This window comes from Neoarius graeffei, chromosome 25 (genome assembly GCF_027579695.1).
Source record: "Neoarius graeffei isolate fNeoGra1 chromosome 25, fNeoGra1.pri, whole genome shotgun sequence".
Classification (NCBI taxonomy): Eukaryota; Metazoa; Chordata; class Actinopteri; order Siluriformes; family Ariidae; genus Neoarius; species Neoarius graeffei.
Genome location: NC_083593.1, coordinates 19489702 through 19508627, shown reverse-complemented (window position 1 = coordinate 19508627; position 18926 = coordinate 19489702). Strand labels below are relative to the sequence as shown.

Sequence of the window (18926 nt, the reverse complement as noted above, 5' to 3'; positions counted from 1 at the left end):
TTAAGAAGCGAGTGTGACAGTCTAAGTGTGCAGAAGAACTCAAGATGCTTAGTAAAACCTACAGCTCATTTCCTTATAAAACTGAACTAACTGTACCTGAGACTACTATTTTTTTTTTTAAAGCAAAGGGTCGTCTCACACCAAATATTGACTTTGCTTCATTTATTATGGCTTACTGCTGTTTGTAGTATTTTTTTATGTTGAAACATTTCATTATTTTTAAGCCATTTTTGGTCTCCAGCATTTCTTTACATGTGCCGAAGACTTTTGCACAGTACTGCAGTTCGTAAAGATTATTTGTGGCAAGATGGAACTGGGGCGGCACGGTGGTGTAGTGGTTAGCGCTGTCGCCTCACAGCAAGAAGGTCCGGGTTCGAGCCCCGTGGCCGGCGAGGGCCTTTCTGTGCGGAGTTTGCATGTTCTCCCCGTGTCCGCGTGGGTTTCCTCCAGGTGCTCCGGTTTACCCCACAGTCCAAAGACATGCAGGTTAGGTTAACTGGTGACTCTAAATTGACCGTAGGTGTGAATGTGAGTGTGAATGGTTGTCTATGTGTCAGCCCTGCGATGACCTGGCGACTTGTCCAGGGTGTACCCCACCTTTCGCCCGTAGTCAGCTGGGATCGGCTCCAGCTTGCCTGTGACCCTGTAGAACAGGATAAAGCAGCTACAGATAATGAGATGAGATGAGATGAGATGAGAAGATGGAACTGCAGCTAGGAGGCACTAATCCTTTCAAGTAAGCAATGTATGGTAGATTAGAGATCGGTCTATAGTTAGTAAAATCAGATGGATCAAGACCAGTTGTTGTTTTTTTTTTAACTACAGTTATTAAAGCAAGCGGGACATTATCAGAGATAAGGGATTTGTTAATCAGATGAGAATAGGGCTCAGCAATAATAGATATTAGGGGTTTTTTTATGAGGGGGAGGGAGCAGGGTCTAATTGATAGGAAGATGAGTTTGAGTTTTTAATTAGCTCAGCAACAGATAGAGGAGTAGTAAGAGTGAAAGAAGATAGCAAATGTACAGAGCACTCTACAAGAATTTCAAGAAAGGAAGAGACGGTGTTAAAGAAACGGTAGACAACTTAGTTTTTCTTTACTTTTACTTTAAATGCCGTCTATGTTCAAAGCACTAATTGATAACAGATCCAAATTTTTAAATACACTGTGTCCTTGTTTGAATCTCATCTCATCTCATCTCATTATCTCTTGCCGCTTTATCCTTCTACAGGGTCGCAGGCAAGCTGGAGCCTATCCCAGCTGACTACGGGCGAAAGGCGGGGTACACCCTGGACAAGTCGCCAGGTCATCACAGGGCTGACACAGAGACACAGACAACCATTCACACTCACATTCACACCTACGGTCAATTTAGAGTCACCAGTTAACCTAACCTGCATGTCTTTGGACTGTGGGGGAAACCGGAGCACCCGGAGGAAACCCACGCGGACACGGGGAGAACATGCAAACTCCACACAGAAAGGCCCTCGCCGGCCCCGGGGCTCGAACCCAGGACCTTCTTGCTGTGAGGCGACAGCGCTAACCACTACACCACCGTGCCGCCCTTGTTTGAATCATTCAGCTTAATGATATCTTAGTAAGGATAGAGGAATTCACTGGTGTGGTTTACTGCTAGCCAGCAATAATTCGTACTCACAAGGTGGAGCTTGTGTTGGTTGTTCTTATTGCCATGGACTGAGTTTAAAGGCATAAACCAGGGTTGTTGTAAAAGGTCATTCCTTGAGGAAACAGATGCTGGCACCAAATGATCTCTCTCTGCACGCAAGCTTGTAACTTGCTGCCAGTAACATGCCACAGTGGAGAAAAAAATGCCAAGGTGTAATGAGATGTTCAGCGTGCTTAAATCAAACCAGCTAATCACAGATTGCAAGGTGTTTTTACGAATGCCTTTCAGTTTATTGCAGAATTCTGATTTAAGCTCCACTTCTGTCTTTCTTTTCTGTAACTGCTTCAGGTGCAAATGGACATGTAACCTATGGAGGCGTGACAGTGGAAGGCTTTGTCATTTCACCCGAAACTGGTGTCATCTCACTTACCAAAGTCCTAGACAGAGAACAACAGGATCATTACAGCATAACCGGTAATCTGCTGGTTCCTCTTGTTTTAGCATGAAGACATTTGTCATGCAGTTACACTGTCTTGCAAAAGTATTCATCCCCCTTCATGTTTGTCCTGGGTTTTTTTTGCATTACAAGATGGAATTAAAATGGACTTTTGGGAGTTTGCACCATTTGATTTACACATGCCTACAACTTCAAAGGTGAAAACTGTTGTTTTATTGTGACACAAACAATAATTAAGATGAAACCCCCCCACAAATCTGGGATTCACCCCCCCGTCAATACTTTATAGAGCTACCTTTTGCTGCAATTACAGCTACAGTGGTGCTTGAAAGTTTGTGAACCCTTTCTGCATAAATATGACCTAAAACATCATCAGATTTTCACACAAGTCCGAAAAGTAGAGAAAGAGAACCCAGTTAAACAAATGGGACAAAAATATTATACTTAGTCATTTATTTATTGAGGAAAATGATCCAATATTACATATCTGTGAGTGGCAAAAGTATGTGAACCTTTGCTTTCAGTATCTGGTGTGACCCCCTTGTGCAGCAATAACTGCAACTAAACATTTGCGGTAACTGTTGATCAGTCCTGCACACCGGCTTGGAGGAATTTTAGCCCATTCCTCCGTACAGAACAGCTTCAACTCTGGGATGTTGGTGGGTTTCCTCACATGAACTGCTCGCTTCAGGTCCTTCCACAACATTTCGATTGGATTAAGGTCAGGACTTTGACTTGGCCATTCCAAAACATTAACTTTATTCTTCTTTAACCATTCTTTGGTAGAACGACTTGTGTGCTTAGGGTCGTTGTCTTGCTGCATGACCCACCTTCTCTTGAGATTCAGGCTACATCCACACGACAACGAGATTTTTTTTTTAAATATCGCGTCCACATGGGCAACGGATCAGTAAAATATCAGGTTCATATGGCAACGCAACGCTTGCTGAAAACGATGCAATACACATGCCACACCATTACGTGCGCTGTAAGACGGTCCAATCGGAGACACCAGAACAATAGAAGTAGACGCATGCACATAACTGCGCATGCGCACAGTGACTATCCCTGTCACACGCACACACTTTCTCACTCCCTATCTTATGGATATAGTCCCTTTAAATCACGTGCTCATTTTTTGAACGGAGACGCGGAAAGAGGAATGAACGGGGGTAGATGGAAGCCGGTACGCCAACATTCTGATATCCTCCAGAATTCTTTAATGGTCCGGAATAAACATCTGAAGAGGTGAGATCGCTCCTTTTTTTTCCCTATTTTTGCTGGCAGGATTGACTCTGCCCTAAGGGCTATTCTCTCACTCTCTCTCTCTCACTTTGCACCATTACACAATAAATATTCACAGTGAAAATATTTTGTAAGCACGTTTCATGAACCAAGTTATAGGATTTGTTGACAACTAGCATCGAGTTCATTACACTTCTACCCGGCGTGAAGCACATGTGGTTGTGACGTCATCGTAAACAAATCCGTTCTACTCATCCAGACGACTTCGCAACGGCTCCGTTGCCAGATTTTTTCACTCTCGAACCCGTTCTCAAAAGATTTTGTTTTGGGGCACCCAAAACGCCGGTGCCGTGTGGACGCCAGGCCGAAACAATAAACAATTTTATCAGATTCACCTGAATCCGTTGCCATGTGGACAGGGCCTCAGTTCATGGGTCCTTTGTGACCTTGCCAACTATTACACGCCTTGCTCTTAGAGTGATCTTTGTTGGTCGACCACTCCTGGGGAGGGTAACAATGGTCTTGAATTTCCTCCATTTGTACACAATCTGTCTGTCTGTGGATTGGTGGAGTCCAAACTCTTTAGAGATGGTTTTATAACGTTTTCCAGCCTGATGAGCATCAACAACACTTTTTCTGAGATCCACAGAAATCTCCTTTGTTCGTGCCATGATACGCTTCCACAAACATGTGTTATGAAGATCAGACTTTGATAGATCCCTGTTCTTTAAATAAAACAGGGTGCCCACTCACACCTGATTGTCATCCCATTGATTGAAAACACCTGACTCTAATTTCACCTTCAAATTAACTGCTAATCCTAGAGGTTCACATACTTTTGCCACTCACAGATATGTAATATTGGATAATTTTCCTCAATAAATAAATGACCAAGTATAATATTTTTGTCTAATTTGTTTAACTACTTTTAGGACTTGTGTGAAAATCTGATGATGTTTTATGTCATATTTATGCAGAAATATAGAAAATTCTAAAGGGTTCACAAACTTTCAAGCACCACTGTCCAAGTCTCTTGGGGTATGTCTCTATTAGCTTAGCACCTCTAGCCACTGGGATTTTTGCCCATTCCTCAAGGTAAAACTGCTCCAACTCCTTCAAGTTAGATGGGTTGCATTGGTGTACAGCAATCTTCAAGTTATGCCACAGATTCTCAACTGGATTGAGGTCTGGGCTTTGACTAGGTCATTCCGAGACATTTAAATGTTTCCCTTTAAACCACTCCAGTGTAGCTTTAGCAGTACGTTTAGGGTCATTGTCCTGCTGGAACGCGAACTTTCGTCCCAGTCTCAAACCTCTGGCCAACTCAAACAGGTTTTCGTCCAGAATCGCCCTGTATTTAGTACCATCCATCTTTCCTTCAGTCCTGACCAGCTTTCCTGTTCCTGCAGATGAAAAACATCCCCACAGCACAATGCTGCCACCACCATGCCTCACTGTAAGAATGGTGTTCTCAGGGTGTTGGGTTTGCACCACACATGGCATTTCCCATGGTGGCCAAAAAGATCAATTTTAGTCTCATTTGACCAGAGAATCTTCTTCCATGTGTTTGGGGAGTCTGCCACATGCTGTTGGGCAAACTCCAAATGTGTTTTCTTAAGCAATGGCTTTTTTCTGGCCATTCTTCCATAAAGCCCCACTCTCTGGAGTGTACGGCTTAAAGTGATCCTGTGGACAGATACTTCCATCTCCACTGTGGATCTCTGCAGCTCCTTCAGTGTTATCTTTGGTATTTTTGCTGCATCTCTGATTAATGTCCTCCTTGCCCGGTCTGTGAGTTTTGGTGGGTGGCCTTCTTTGGTGGGATATTTTTTATAACCCAACCCTGATCCATACTTCTTCACAACTTTGTCTCTGACCTGTTTGGAGGCTCCTTGGTTTTCATGTTGCTTGCTTAGTAGTGTTGCAGAGTCAGGGTCCTTCCAGAACAGGTTGATTTATACAGACATCATGTGACAGATCATGTGACACTTTGCACACAAGTGGATCTTAATCAACTAATTATGTGACTTATGAAGTGACTTGGTTGGACCAGCTCTTATTTAGGGGTTTCATGCAGAAGGGGATGAATATCTACTCCAGATTTCTGTTTTTCTTCATCTTAATTATTGTTTGTGTCACAATAAAACAACAATTTGCATCTTTAAAGTGGTAGCCATGTTGTGTAACTCAAATAGTGCTAACCTCCCAAAAAATCCATTTTAATTCCATCTTGTAATTTAACAAAACAGGACAAACACCACTGGGGATGAATACTTTTACAAGACACTGTGTCTTTGGACTGTTTACTTTGCCAGTCATGCTGATGTTCCTTGGTGTATTTCTTGTATGTGATGCAGTATATGCCAAAGATGGAGGGATGCCCCCTAATTTTGCAAAGGCCAAAGTTCATATTTCAGTAATAGATGAGAATGATAATGCTCCAGCATTTGGGAGGCTGAGGTACAGTCTGGAGCTGCCAGAGAACCTTGATCCAGTGGAGATTTTTAGAGTTAAAGCTACTGACTATGACAGTGGGGACAGTGGCCGAGTGGAGTACAGGATAACTGGTAAGTATCACATTAGGCGTTGATACCACATTTGGGAAATACACTATATAGCTGAAAGTCTGTGGTCACTTGACCATCACATCCCAAACTGTTGCCACAAAACACCCAATTGTCGAGAATGTCATTGCGTGCTGTAGCATTAAGACACTTTTGGAAAACCTTTGAGATGAATTGGAACACTGACTGTGCACCAGGCCTTCTTACATGATATCAGTGCCCAACCTCAGTAATGCTCTTGTGGCTGAATAGGCAAATCCCCCCCAGCCATGGTCCAAAATCTAGTGGAAAGCCTAACCAGAAAAGTGGAGGCTGTTACAACAGCAGTCAAGGGAGAAACTATGTGCTAATGCCTTTGGTTTTAGAATGCACACATAATGGTTGTGATGGTCAGATGTCGACAAAATTTTAGCCATATAATGTATTAGTAAGCATTTTTTTTACTTGATGGCATGGATAAATATTTGTTCACTTTTTCAAGTACCAAGCCTTTAAGATTCCAATTTTCTTAATCTTAGCTGGGGACCCAGATGGTGACTTCCAGCTGGACAGCAGTTCTGGTGCCCTGTCCACCTCTCGACCCCTGGACAGAGAGAGAAAAGACAGGTATTCTCTGGAAGTCATTGCTCAGGATCATGGAAGCCCTTCTCTTACTAGCACAGCTACTTTGGAAGTCACTGTTTTGGACATCAATGATAATAGTCCCACATTTAGCAATAGCAGCTATGCTACAGATATTTCAGAGAATGCTGCTATTGGGTCACTAGTTCTGGAAGTGACAGCCAGTGATGCTGATGAGGGCAAGAATGGCCAGATCCTATACTTCCTAAGCAAAGAAGCAAGAGGTGCATTCACTATAGATCCTGATACAGGTCGGATCCTCACAGCTGCCGTACTGGACCGAGAGAAAATAGCATTCTACAGCTTCCAAGTGTGCGCAGTTGACTCATCCCCTGCTGCACCCTATAACACCACGGCCCAAGTCACAGTTACCATCATGGACATGAATGACAATGCACCCTTTTTCATCCAAGATCCTCTCATAATCAACGTATCCAGCAGGAGGATATCCACTAACCATGTGGTTGCCACTATGAGAGCAGAAGATAAGGACTTTGGTGCCAATGGTTCAGTATTCTATCGTTTTGCCAAACCGGTGCAAGGCTTCTCTATAAACTCTCTGACTGGAGAGATCCAAACCACTGAGGCACTGAACAGTCTGACCCAGAGCCAGTACATCCTCATTGTGGAGGCTATGGACCAGGGCAGCCCTCCTCAGTCCTCCCTGGGGGTAGTGATCATCTATGTGAAGGAACAGAACTACGATGGTATCCGCTTCTCCCGTAGCCCCAGAGACGTTAGCATCCAGGAGAATGCAGCCAAAGGTTAGTCACAGCATAGAATAGGCATGCTATAATTTTAGTTTCCTTCTGTAATCAATGTTTTCTCAATTCATTACCCCCCAAAAAAAATCTGAATTTGCTACCCTTAAAATATAAGCTTTTGAGACTTTAAATATTTCCCTTTGATATCAAAACTTTGTCCAGAAAACTATCTATGCACACGTCCAGTCAGCTTGACCATCACTGTAGCATTGAACTTCAATCTGTGTTGATCCTCAGGTACTGCAGTGGCACAGGCACAGGCGCAGTATCCAGATGGCACCCGTGGGGGCATCACGTACAGCATCTTTAGTGGGAACAAACAGCAGTCCTTCAGCATCAGCTCCAGCACAGGTCAGTTTGGGGGTAGAATGCAACATCCATCCATCCATTATCCGTAACCGCTCATCCTGTGCAGGGTCGCGGGCAAGCTGGAGCCTATCCCAGCTGACTACGGGCGAAAGGCGGGGTACACCCTGGACAAGTTGCCAAATCATCACAGGGCTGACGCATAGAGACAAACAACCATTCACACTCACATTCACACCTACGGTCAATTTAGAACCACCAGTTAGCCTAACCTGCATGTCTTTGGACTGTGGGGGAAACTGGAGCACCCGGAGGAAGCCCCTGCAGACACGGGGAGAACTTGCAGACTCCACACAGAAAAGCCCCTGTTGGCCACTGGGCTTGAACCCAGAACCTTCTTGCTGTGAGGCGACAGTGCCAACCACTAAAGCACCATGCCGCCAGAATGCAACATTGTTTTCCAAATAATTTCTTACTACTTCTTAATAGAAGTTCTACAGACTTGTCAGCTAACACAGTGGAAAAAAACATTGAGGCAGATGTTAGGAGATGCAGGTTCAAGTGCTGAGATGTGGACTACCAAAGGAATTCGTCTCGTCTCGTCTTCTTCCGCTTATCCAGGACCGGGTCGCGGAGGCAGCAGTCTAAGCATGGAAGCCCAAACTTCCCTTTCCCCAGACACCTCGGCCAGCTCCTCGGGAAGAACACCGAGGCGTTCCCAGGCCAGCCGAGAGACATAGTCCCTCCAGCGTGTCCTGGGTCTTCCCCGGGGCCTCCTCCCGGGGGGACATGCCTGGAACACCTCCCCAGGGAGGCGTCCAGGAGGCATCCGAAAAAGATGCCCGAGCCACCTCAGCTGGTTCCTCTCGATGTGGAGGAGCAGCGGCTCTACTCCGAGCTCCTCCCGAGTGACTGTGCTTCTCACCCTATCTCTAAGGGAGCGCCCAGCCACCCTGCGAAGGAAACTCATTTCAGCCGCTTGTATCCGCGATCTTGTTCTTTCTGTCATTACCCAAAGCTCATGACCATAGGTGAGAGTCGGAACGTAGATCGACCGGTAAATTGAGAGCTTCGCCTTTTGGCTCAGCTCCTTCTTCACCACGACGGACCGGTAAAGCGACCGCATCACTGCGGAGGCTGCACCGATCCGCCTGTCGATCTCACGCTCCATCCTTCCCTCACTCGTGAACAAGATCCAAAGGAATTGCTCACAGTTATTTATGCTGTTTGAAACATGGCAAAAAAAATCCCTTTTGGCGCTTCTGTAGGCATTGCATCCTCCATCCATCATTAAGCAATAAGGAGCTTTCATGCTGCACACTTTCACAATCGCTGTTTTCAGCTGAGCCTCCAGCTTGTCCACAGAAATGCATTTAAGGATTGGTACATCGTTAAATAGTGTAATATGAGGGAAAAGATTTAATATTTTACACACTTATTATACTGGAATATGTACTTTCATTGTTAACAGTGTATCCAAACAAAAGCACCGAAGCTAGAAATTTAATTTGTAGCCTGTTTATGGCTGTTAATTGAAGCATGATTTGACAAGTTCTTTGCTGCACAATAAAATTGCGGAAAATAGTGCTGTCCTGAAAACAGTTTTCGCTCCACTATAGAACAGGAAAATGGAAAAGTTGACTCTTTTATTGTATTACTTGTCGACTAGTAAGAATTAGTAGTTGTGCAGCCCCTACTTCTTACACGAGCTTGTGTAATAATAACAACATCTGGTAGGTCCTTCCTAAAAAAAAAACTTTTCAAAGGAGGTTAAAGTTAGTGCATGTCTTAATAATTTTGTTGAATACCATTAAATGAGTAGCTGTGAAGCTGATCGTGCATGGCTCTGGTTTGGCCGATATTCAGTGTAACCACACAACTGCAAGTGTGATATTGATTTTATACAACAGTTCAGCAACAACAAGAAGTTTAATTTATATTGCACCTTTCACCAATCCAAGGACGCTTTACAAAGTAATGGCACTACATTACATATATACGCTACATGACAGGAATATAGCAGACACTCTTATCCAGAGCAACATACAACAGGATACTGACATACCCTCAGCAGTGGACAGCCCAGGGAGCTGGGGGTTAGGTGCCTTGCTCAAGGGCACTTCAGCCATTCCTGCTGGTCCAGGGAATCCAACCAGCGACCTTTTGCTTTTCCAAAAACTGTTTCTCTAACCTTTAGGCCGTGGCTTCTCTGAAAGAAAAGAGACACTACAAAAAGAGAAACAAATCAACCAAAAGAAAACGTGACAGATAGGAGACACTGAAAAAAAATGACAATTTACATGAGCATAAAGATAACAGACAAGCTCAAATCACTGAAAAAGATAGAATCGCCAGTAATGCAGAATTCATCCATCCAGCCATTATCCATAACCGCTTATCCTGTGCAGGGTCACAGGCAAGCTGGAGTCTATCCCAGCTGACTATGGGCGAGAGGCGGGGTACACCCTGGGCAAGTCACCAGATCATCACAGAGCTGACACATAGAGACAAACAACCATTCACACCTACGGTCAATTCAGAGCCACCAATTAGCCTAACCTGCATGTCTTTGGACTGTGGGGGGAATCGGAGCACCTGGAGGAAACCCACACAGACATGGGAAGAACATGCAAACTCCACACAGAAAGGCCCTCACCGGACGCTGGGCTTGAACCCAGGACCTCCTTGCTGTGAGGCGACAGTGCTAACCACTACACCACTGTGCCACCATGATGCAGAATTCTACTGCATAAATAAGAAATTAATATTGAATAAGTGACATTTCAGACACAAATTGCCACAAAATGTTCTATTTATATTTGTTCTGTGAGTTGAAATAGATCCTGAAGAAACTGCACTCACTTTATAGCATGATAGCTAGTTGTCTAGCGAGCTCACATTAATTTGTACACACCTGTTTAAGGTGCTTCCAACGAAATTGGTGTTCTTTCTTCCTTTTCATTTTCATCTGATAAGTCTTCATGTGGGCGGCACGGTGGTGTAGTGGTTAGCGCTGTCGCCTCACAGCAAGAAGGTCCTGGGTTCGAGCCCCGGGGCCAGCGAGGGCCTTTCTGTGCGGAGTTTGCATGTTGTCCGCGTGGGTTTCCTCCGGGTGCTCCGGTTTCCCCCACAGTCCAAAGACATGCAGGTTAGGTTAACTGGTGACTCTAAAGTGAGTGTGAATGGTTGTCTGTGTCTATGTGTCGGCCCTGTGATGACCTGGCGACTTGTCCAGGGTGTACCCCGCCTTTCGCCCGTAGTCAGCTGGGATAGGCTCCAGCTTGCCTGCGACCCTGTAGAAGGATAAAGCGGCTAGAGATAATGAGATGAGATGAGAAGTCTTCATGTTTTAAGTCAAAAGCTACATTCCTGAAAAGTATTCTTTGCCATGTCTGCTAGGGTGTCGCTAACATACCTATAGTAACAGTTTCAAACTAGGAAGTGTAATTTAATGTGGCCAACACAGAGAAACAGAGTGATACACACAGTGAAATGTCCCGCTGTGGTTATAGCAAATAGAAACACTCTTGGAACCCCTCTCGACCAGTCAAATTAGTGGACCAGAACAAACTATTGTATAAATAGAGGATACACGGTTGCGTGAAGTTAGGAAGTTTACCTTCGAGTGGCGAACATGTTCATGAGTGAGCGAAGCAAATGAGTGAAAATATTTTCAACACAAGAAGATAAACTTCATATCTTCACGCCACTGTGTAAATGTTCTTTATAATATATAGACATATCCGTAAAAAAAAAATATCCAAGTTTATCAAAAGAATTTTAATTTTGAACCAGTTCACCATTTTGACAACATGCGTCTAGTCAGTGGGAAAACACTGGGAGTGATGTAATCGGAATTAAATATTGGGAATTATTATACTTTTCGATGGAATAAAAACATGTATTCTATTCCCTTATAGCGGGTTTCATTCATTTGCTTTAATAGCATGCAATATTGCTAGCATATCGTTTATCCTACGTGTATTACGCCACTCTACCCAATGAAGAATGAGTGTTGAATATGGTTTATGATATTGTGTAGTTGTCAAGACAGCATGACGTCACACGTCGGAGACGTAAAACTTCCGCTCTAGCAAGCAACTGTGACGATGTGTAAATAAGCATGGCCGCCAGGTTTGCTTTGTTAAATACGGAAGATTTTGAGAGAATTTTGAAAGAGAAAGACGTGTTAAACACCCGAAAGGAATGTTTATGTATCATAATAATATTGGCTGGCTTTTTTTCATGGTATATCAGATATATTCCATTCAGCTAGCATGATAGTGAACGAGTCAAAGATGAGTGATATACCACTCAAAGCCAGCCAATATTATTTATGTCATTCAGATCTGCAATGTATTTCGTATAAAAAATGCGAGTTTTTCAACAGAAGATAAACTTCATATCATCAAGCCAATGTGTGAGGTTCTTTTTATTCTTTTGACACATTCACAAACAAAAGTACACACATTTATCAAAACAGCTCAGCAATTACCTCATGAATGACATATAGAGATTTATGTCACGGTTTTGAATCTCCATGTCCCAGATGTAGCTCGTATGAAAAATACAAGTGAAAAATACAAGAAATACAATTTCCCAGTCAAACATTCGTGACCATATAATATTATCTAATATGACTTTACTAAACGAGGCGGCACGGTGGTGTAGTGGTTAGCACTGTCGCCTCACAGCAAGAAGGTCCTGCGTTCGAGTCCCGTGGCCGGCGAGGGCCTTTCTGTGCAGAGTTTGCATGTTCTCCCCGTGTCCGCGTGGGTTTCCTCCGGGTGCTCCGGTTTCCCCCACAGTCCAAAGACATGCAGGTTAGGTTAAGTAGAGGCTCTAAATTGACCGTAGGTGTGAATGTGAGTGTGAATGGTTGTCTGTGTCTATGTGTCAGCCCTGTGATGACCTGGCGACTTGTCCAGGGTGTACCCCGCCTCTCGCCTGTAGTCAGCTGGGATAGGCTCCAGCTTGCCTGCGACCCTGTAGAACAGGATAAAGCGGCTAGAGATAATGAGATGAGACTTTACTAAACCTTAACTGGCTATATATTCACATCCTAGAGACATGATGATTGCAGTATCAGGTAGTTTATGGTGCTATTTCTGTTGATACACACAGGTGAGATTTGGGTCCAGAGCTCCAATGGCCTGGATTTTGAGGACACGCCAAGACTCCGTCTAGTGGTGAAGGCTGAAACTGCAACTTCCAGCTCTTTCATGGCTGTCAACCTGATTCTTCAGGACGTCAATGACAACTTGCCTCGCTTTCAGCTACAGAACTACATAGCATACATGCATGAGGCACATGGCTATGACTCTCCAATTATTCAGGTGTTCGTTTTAAACTTTATGCTATACAAATAATTGGTTTATTTTTATAAATGAACCAAATTGTATTCAATAATACAAGCATTGTAGTTGATATTTTACAACTATATAAAAATTTAAATAGAAATGTCCTATTGTAAGATAACACTGGCATACTACTACATTACTTTATATTAATAATTATATTATATCTATTCAGGTTGTAGCTGAAGATGTGGATCAGGGCCCAAATGGTCAGGTGACCTATTCCATCCAGTCTTCTGGCCGTAGTGGGCTGTTTAAAATTGACCCTCTGACTGGCAGTGTCACCACTACAGCCATCATGGACCGGGAGATCTGGATGCAGACCAAGTGAGTCCTTTACTCTGCTCAGCTTCTTCAGCCCACATGGTATTTGTAAAGGGTTTCAGTTTAGTGCTTCTTTGATACGTATCATTTATTTTCTGCTTTTTTTTGGTGGTGGTGTTTTTCTGGTGATTTTAAGTGTACCTCAAAAGCTATTTTCTCAAAAGCCATCGAGAATGAAGAAGAAGTTGAAGATTTGAACTTTGATGTTGACATTTAATGTTTATCTTCTTTGTATTAGACTAGTGATTATGGCAACCGATCGGGGCAGCCCCAAGCTTGCTGGCTCCGCCACTGTAACTGTGATTATTGTTGACCTCAATGACAATAGTCCCACAATCCCTCTGCCAAGAGAAGTGCGAGTGCCAGAAAGTGAGTGAGCAAACATGCCTTTTGCCCTTCTCCACAAAAGTCTTCTTGTTCTTCTTCATATTCTTTTTATTTTCACCTTGCTTCATGTATTTGTACTCAGTGAACCTCTGTGGTGATGTGATAGCTGTTAAACATTTGTACATGTTCCTTACAGCCAGTGAATGCATATTATGTCTCTACTATGTCCTAGACTCACTTATCGGCACAGAGATTACCATGGTGACAGGGAATGATGTTGACTCGGGCCCAGCACTGTCTTATTCGCTATATCTGGACAAAAACTCACAGGGCAAGTTTGGAATCCACCGCTACAGTGGCAGAGTGTTTTTGACTTCTCCATTGGACTATGAGGAGAAGACGTGGTACACACTAACTGTTAAAGCCTCAGACTCTAAGCATCAGTCTGACGCTAATCTGACAGTACTGGTGGAAGATGTGAATGACAATGTGCCTACCTTTACACAAGACCTATACCAGGTACACTTGTGAAAAATATCTGGAAAAAAAATCTCAGTCCATACACCAGTATTACTGTACTCATTAGGTCTTGATGAATTTAGTCCCAGATGTTTCTATGTTCATTCCAAACTTGGCAATATTAGCAAGACATGATTTAGTAAGAGGGAAAAAAAAGAAAAAGAGTGATAGATGAAAGAGATGGTATTAACTTGCTCTGCTGTGGATTCCTAGGTGGCGCTGGCAGAACATTCTCCACCTGGAACTCCTGTACTTACAGTAACAGCCACAGATCGGGACTCAGGAGAGAACGGAAGAGTCACCTACCGACTGATATCATCATCTAAACAGGGCTTTTACATCGATTCCAGTAATGGTATGGAGTCGAAATATTAAACTCTATTCTATTTAGAGCAAATATATTACAATTTTGATATTTCAAAAATTAAACTTAAAGATCTTGAATATGTGTTTTCTTTATAGGCACATTGTTTACCACTCAAAAAGCTGAATTTGACCCAGAGCGTCCCACTGTGAGGGTGGTTGTTGAGGCTTATGATGGAGGAAAGCCATCTCTATCTGCCGTTGCTACAATCCAAGTCCAGCTGACAGATGTGAATGACAATGCCCCCATGTTTCATCAGTCAGACTACAGAGCCGCAGTGTCTGAGGACCAGCTTCCTGGAAGCACCATCTTGACCCTGGAAGCAGTGGATGGTGACCTCTCCCAGGAGAATGCAGGTTTTGATTTTGCTATTGCAAGTGGGAATATTGGAAATGCTTTTCAGATTGAGAGTAGTGTTCGTTTCATAGAAGGTCATGGCTTCCAGACAGTAGGCACACTGATCCTGGCAGAGCAGCTGGACTTTGAGGTTACATCTCGCTACAACCTCACCATTGTGGTATCTGACCGTGGTGTTCCCCAGCGCAGCTCCAGTGTGCCTGCTGTTATTACTGTGAATGATGTCAATGACAACCCTCCGGCATTCAGCCGTGCTGAGTATGTAGTGTCTCTGAGCGAAGGGGCATCAGCTGGTAGTGAAATCTTACGGCTGTCTGCAGCTGATCCAGATTCAGCTCCAAATGCAGAGATCCAATATAGTATTAGCTCCGGAGATGACGTGGGCCTATTCTCAGTGGACAAATGGACTGGAGCCCTGCGCCTGCAGAAACCTCTGGACCGGGAGACTCAGCCTTCCCATGTAGTAATTATTAAAGCCTCAGATGGTCATGGTCACTTTGCACTGGCTCCTATCAATGTGGAGGTGAAGGATATTAATGATAACAGGCCCTACTTCCCTATTGAGACCATGACTGCAAGCATACGAGAAAACCAGCCCCCTAATTCAGCAGTCACAGTGTTGCATGCCATAGACCATGACACTGGGGTCTATGGACAGCTGAAGTATTTTATATTGGACAGATCTAGTCAAGGAAAAGACTTCTTTATGGTGGATCAAAACACAGGAGAGGTGTGTTCTCGCCAGTCATTTGACTTTGAGAAGGTGAACTCTTTCCATTTCATGGCTTTGGCTATGGATGCAGGCAACAACTCTGCCACAGTTACTGTACAAGTCTATGTCACAGGGGAAGATGAGTATGATCCAGTCTTCACCTCCTCAGACTTTTCATTTGAGGTACCAGAGGGAGCCCAGAAGGGCCAGAGCATTGGTCAGGTGCAAGCCAAAGATGAGGATGGTGGTGTTGATGGGATTGTGCTTTACTCATTACCAAGCAGCTCCACATACTTTGATGTCAACAAGACCACTGGTGTGATCTACCTCAAAATGGATAACGCTATTAGTTCTAGTGGCCAAAGCCGTTCCAAAAGGGAGACACGCCTTATGACCATGGACGTTATTGCTCATAGTCCTTTAGAAACCTCAAGGGTTGCAACTGCCCAGCTAACTATTGATGTCACCAACACATCCTTTGGTCTTGCGAATGACTTTAACATTCTCCTGATCAGCATCATTGCAGCCTCTCTTGGTGTAATAGTCATTTTAGTCATAATTGCTGTGGCGCTATACCTAGTGAAGTCCAGACGCAAGAAGAAAGGGCAGAACACTGGGACAGCAGCTTCAGACACAGCACTGCAGCAGTTAGATGAATCCAAATCAGCAGGTGGGGAGAGGATCTATCACCAGACCCTTCCAGGGTATACTGGCGATCAGGGAGGAGGGGGAACTTCCTACACAAGGGGAGGCTCCTTGGATCCATCCCACTCTAGTGGAAGAGGATCAGCCGAAGCTGCAGAAGATGATGAAATCCGGATGATAAATGAGTATCCAAGAGTGGCTAGCATTACCTCTTCCATGCAAGAGCACATCTCTGCCCGAGGGCCTGACTCAGGTATACAGCAGGATGCTGACCAGCTCTCTGACATTTCTGGTGAAACAGGAACACTAGATGCAAGCCAATGGTTCAAAGGGAAGAAGTTGGGAAGTTTAAGTGGCACGTTGCTCTCTGGTCAAGTTCCTGTCTATAGAGATGAAGGAGGTGGCTACCTTGGAGTGGGCAGAGGGCTGAACATATCCCATCCAAAGGATTATGGGTTCCCAGAGGATGGCAAACCTTCAGTTGATGGGTCTCTCACAGCTATTGTTGCTAGTGATGAGGAGCTGCGAGGCAGCTATAATTGGGACTACCTTCTCAATTGGTGCCCACAGTTTCAACCTCTTGCTAGTGTTTTTACAGAAATTGCCAGGCTTAAAGATGAGAGCCTACCACCCAACAACCCACGTAGACCTTTCCAACCTAAAATCAAGACAGATCCTAAACCAAGAATTGACCCACCCCCTCTCATTACATCAGTAGCCCACCCTGGTGCCAAGTCTGTTCCACCCAAGCCTGCTATCACTAGGACATTTCCACACCTAGCAACCCTCAGACGCTCTCCTATTAGCCATGAGGGTTCCATCTCATCCGCAGCCATGTCTCCCAGCTTCTCTCCATCGCTGTCCCCTCTGGCAGCCCGATCACCAGCCGTCTCCCCTTTTGGTGTTACACAAGGCCCATCAGCCTCAATGATTAGCACCACAGAGCACTCCCTGGAGCACAGTGATGATACAGAGATGAGAATCTAATTCTCTCTTGAATTTCACACTGGGGAGCCTTGGCAGTTTTCTTTTTCAAAAATATGGTCTCTGTGGGTATATTATAAGAAAGAAGTAAGAAGGACCGGTCAGCGTTTAGCTGTTTTGATAAATGCTAAAAATTGTAACTGAAACAGATAGGGTTAAAATGCTGTTTTGCTGTGAAATGACGATACCCTTCATCAAAGCCAATGTGGACCTTTGTGTTTGAATTTCTTTTCTTTCTTTTCTTTTTTTTCTGCCTGGCTGGCCAGGGAGATAAGCTTTAGTGCTCTTTTGTTTTTTCTTATATTGATGACTGACAGCTTTGGAACATTTTGCAGAGTCTGTCCAAGATGGCTGCTATCACCACTATTTTTGCATCCTATTTGAACTCTGTGAAAGTGCACCAAGAGATTTCACTGCATATGCACATTAGAAATGGTAGTTCCATTTATACGTGTATATTTTTGATTTTTATTTTTAATGGTTCATTTCTTCATAGGTCATGTTTTTTAATAAGAAAATGCCATTACCTCGCATTTATAAAGCACTCACATTTACATTTTGTATATGTGTATGTATGGTAGTCATAGGCTTCTGCTTTTATTGTTGTATAGTGTTTAGCATCAGCATAATGTGTGGTTGTTGATTTTTGTCCGATTTTGGTTGTGTGATTCTTGGCCTGTTATGTGAATGATTGGGATGTGTTGTGATAATTGTAATGTATTGATAATAAGATGTTTTGATAATTATTTATATAAAAGTCAAACCATAGGGGTCTTGAGAGTACCCATGTTGCATATTGTTGTATTATACTTTTCTCCTGTGTCTGTTCCTGATCTTCCAGCGTCGGAGCAAAGAAAAGCTTTGACATACTCATTATTTGAGGCTTATCTGGAGGCCTTTAGAGTAACAGATAAAAATCTAAACATGCTCTATGTCAAAGGAGTTTCTGTACAATGTCAGGAGCCTGACTCACTATGTGTTTGTATGTTTGGTTATTCGTGTTAATTCTCACACTGTAGGGTGTTATATAATTCAGATCTTCTCACAGGAAAAAAAAAAAAAGAAAAGATTTTTGCTGATGTGTCTTAAAGTCAAGTGCTTCCGTAGGGTTAGAGAGGAAATCAATAATAAACACCAGTGAAGCTGTCCACAATACAAGTGGCTAATAGCATTTTTAGCATGAGATGCACCTGCCTTTTGGAATAAACCCTGGACATACAAAGCACCTTTAAAATGTCCATAATTTTCTTATATTATGTATACACTCTTCCCAGCACAGATTGCAGTTATAGCAAATGAGTGTTCTCTTTTTGTCCATAATGTCCTCCTATCCTCAGAGGATTTTTAACTACCTCTAGTGCATGTGTAAAACCAGCACTGCCTCTTTAAAGGGTTTTAAACAACATAGTTGCCAATTCTCTGGCAGCAGCAGAGTGGACGAAATTCACCTGTACATATATTTAAAGCAACAATTAAATTCCTACAGATGTCTTGGGTCTTACTGCTTAGTGTTTTCTTCTTTTTCCTTTTCACGTACATTGTGCTGGCAGAAGAAAAGAAACTAAAGCCTAAATAAACTCTAATCAGTTGGCTCTAGCAGGAATCAGAGTCAAATTGATTGTTCATTATAAAGGTATTTGCCTAAAATTATTCGCTCTTGTGACCAGGACTGGCCTTCCTCTTTGTACTGCCAGATGCATACACTGAGCCTGATGCTTAAATAGGGTCATAACATGCATGATGGTAAAGGTA

General features: G+C 43.5%; 1 protein-coding gene across 1 annotated transcript in view; it reads left to right on the top strand.

Moving 5' to 3' along the window:
- LOC132873642 (protocadherin-16-like) overlaps nucleotides 1-18635 on the top strand; it is a 232031-nt gene extending 213396 nt beyond the window's left edge. The window contains exons 12-21 of the mRNA XM_060909392.1: nucleotides 1977-2102; nucleotides 5688-5897; nucleotides 6413-7279; nucleotides 7517-7630; nucleotides 12710-12921; nucleotides 13118-13269; nucleotides 13505-13635; nucleotides 13826-14112; nucleotides 14326-14467; nucleotides 14575-18635. Coding sequence (XP_060765375.1) covers nucleotides 1977-2102; nucleotides 5688-5897; nucleotides 6413-7279; nucleotides 7517-7630; nucleotides 12710-12921; nucleotides 13118-13269; nucleotides 13505-13635; nucleotides 13826-14112; nucleotides 14326-14467; nucleotides 14575-17177 — 4844 coding nt within the window. The 3' untranslated portion in view covers nucleotides 17178-18635. The remainder of the gene's footprint in view (nucleotides 1-1976; nucleotides 2103-5687; nucleotides 5898-6412; nucleotides 7280-7516; nucleotides 7631-12709; nucleotides 12922-13117; nucleotides 13270-13504; nucleotides 13636-13825; nucleotides 14113-14325; nucleotides 14468-14574) is intronic.
- Nucleotides 18636-18926: the final 291 nt, after the last annotated feature.